The following is a 1,334-nucleotide window of genomic DNA, read 5'->3' on the forward strand; positions in this document are numbered from 1 at the left end:
AAAGAATGAGAAAAACATAACAACTGTGTTTGTGAGAGAAAGTGTGTCTTTGGGTATGTTTGTTCTGCCATTATTGTATGAGTAGCATTGTGAATCTGCCTATCGCCTCCCTTCTTCCAGTGTGTGCTCTTCTCCATCCCTTCACATTCAGTTCTAACCTCTCTTCCTCCCTCCCTGTCCATCTCTCTTTCCCTCCCTCCCTCCCTCTCTCCCAGTCCATCCATCCATCCATCCATTCATTCCCCCTCCACCGATCCCTCCCTCCAGTGCATCTCCTCTTCTCCACCCTCCTCCTTCAGGCCCCGTTCTCGATGGGTGACTCCAGGGCGCGTACATGCACACTGGGCAGGCAGAACCAGGCGGCAGGCAGCTCTCGACCAGCGGAGGAGGAGGCGGTGGTGGTGGTGGCGGAGGAGGTGGTGGATGAGGAGCGGTCGTCTTGGAACTTGATGTTCAGGTAGAAGTCTCCCGTGTAGAGGAAGAGCAGTGCGCCCTGGCACACAGCACTCTGGGACGGCTCCACCTGTGGATGGGGGGGAAGAGGAGGTGGTGATTAGTGAGGTAAAGCCAGGGGTTGGTAGACACAGGTGAGGAGGGGTAGAGGGCCAAGTGGGAAATGGGAAAGGAATGGGTGTGGTGTGTGTGTGTGTGTGTGTGTGTGTCTGTGTGTGTGTGTGTGTGGGGGGGGGGGGTTGGGAGGGGTCACAGGTGTATGTGTGTGTGTGTGTGTGTGTGTGTGTGTGGGGGGGGGTTGCAGTGAGGGGTTGGTGGTCACAGGTGGGGCCGGGCGATACAGTGAGGGGTTGGTGGTCACAGGTGTATGGTGTATGTGTGTGTGTGTGGGGGGGTGCAGTGATGGATTTGTGGTCACAGGTGTGTGTGGGGGGTGCAGGGAGGGTTGGCGGTCACAGGTGTAGGGATGCGTTGAGGAGTTGGTGGTTATAGGTGGGGGCCGGGCGATACAGTGAGGGGTTGGTGGTTATAGGTGGGGGGCGGGAGATACAGTGAGGGGTTGGTGGTTATAGGTGGGGGGCAGGCAATACAGTGAGGGGTTGGTGGTTATAGGTGGGGGGCGGGAGATACAGTGAGGGGTTGGTGGTTATAGGTGGGGGGCGGGAGATACAGTGAGGGGTTGGTGGTTATAGGTGGGGGGCGGGAGATACAGTGAGGGGTTGAAGGTCACAGGTGGGAGGCACACAGGGAGAGGTGGGAGGGCGATACAGGAGAGAGTAGGGTGAGTGAAGGATAAGGAAGATACAAAAAGGATGAATGGGTTCAGTGCAGTCATGGGAAAAAGGAGAATGGTAAGCATAGGAATGGGGGAAAAAGGGGGA

The 1,334-nt window shown here is 56.8% G+C and overlaps 1 protein-coding gene across 1 annotated transcript in view; it reads right to left on the minus strand.

Moving 5' to 3' along the window:
• Positions 1–226: 226 nt before the first annotated feature.
• The window catches only part of trappc9 (trafficking protein particle complex subunit 9), a 356,695-nt gene continuing 355,587 nt past the window's right edge, over positions 227–1,334 (minus strand). The window contains exon 25 of the mRNA XM_063185055.1: positions 227–523. Within this exon, the coding sequence (XP_063041125.1) occupies positions 296–523 (228 nt within the window). The 3' untranslated portion in view covers positions 227–295. The remainder of the gene's footprint in view (positions 524–1,334) is intronic.

Source organism: Engraulis encrasicolus, chromosome 20 (assembly GCF_034702125.1).
Source record: "Engraulis encrasicolus isolate BLACKSEA-1 chromosome 20, IST_EnEncr_1.0, whole genome shotgun sequence".
Taxonomy (NCBI): Eukaryota; Metazoa; Chordata; class Actinopteri; order Clupeiformes; family Engraulidae; genus Engraulis; species Engraulis encrasicolus.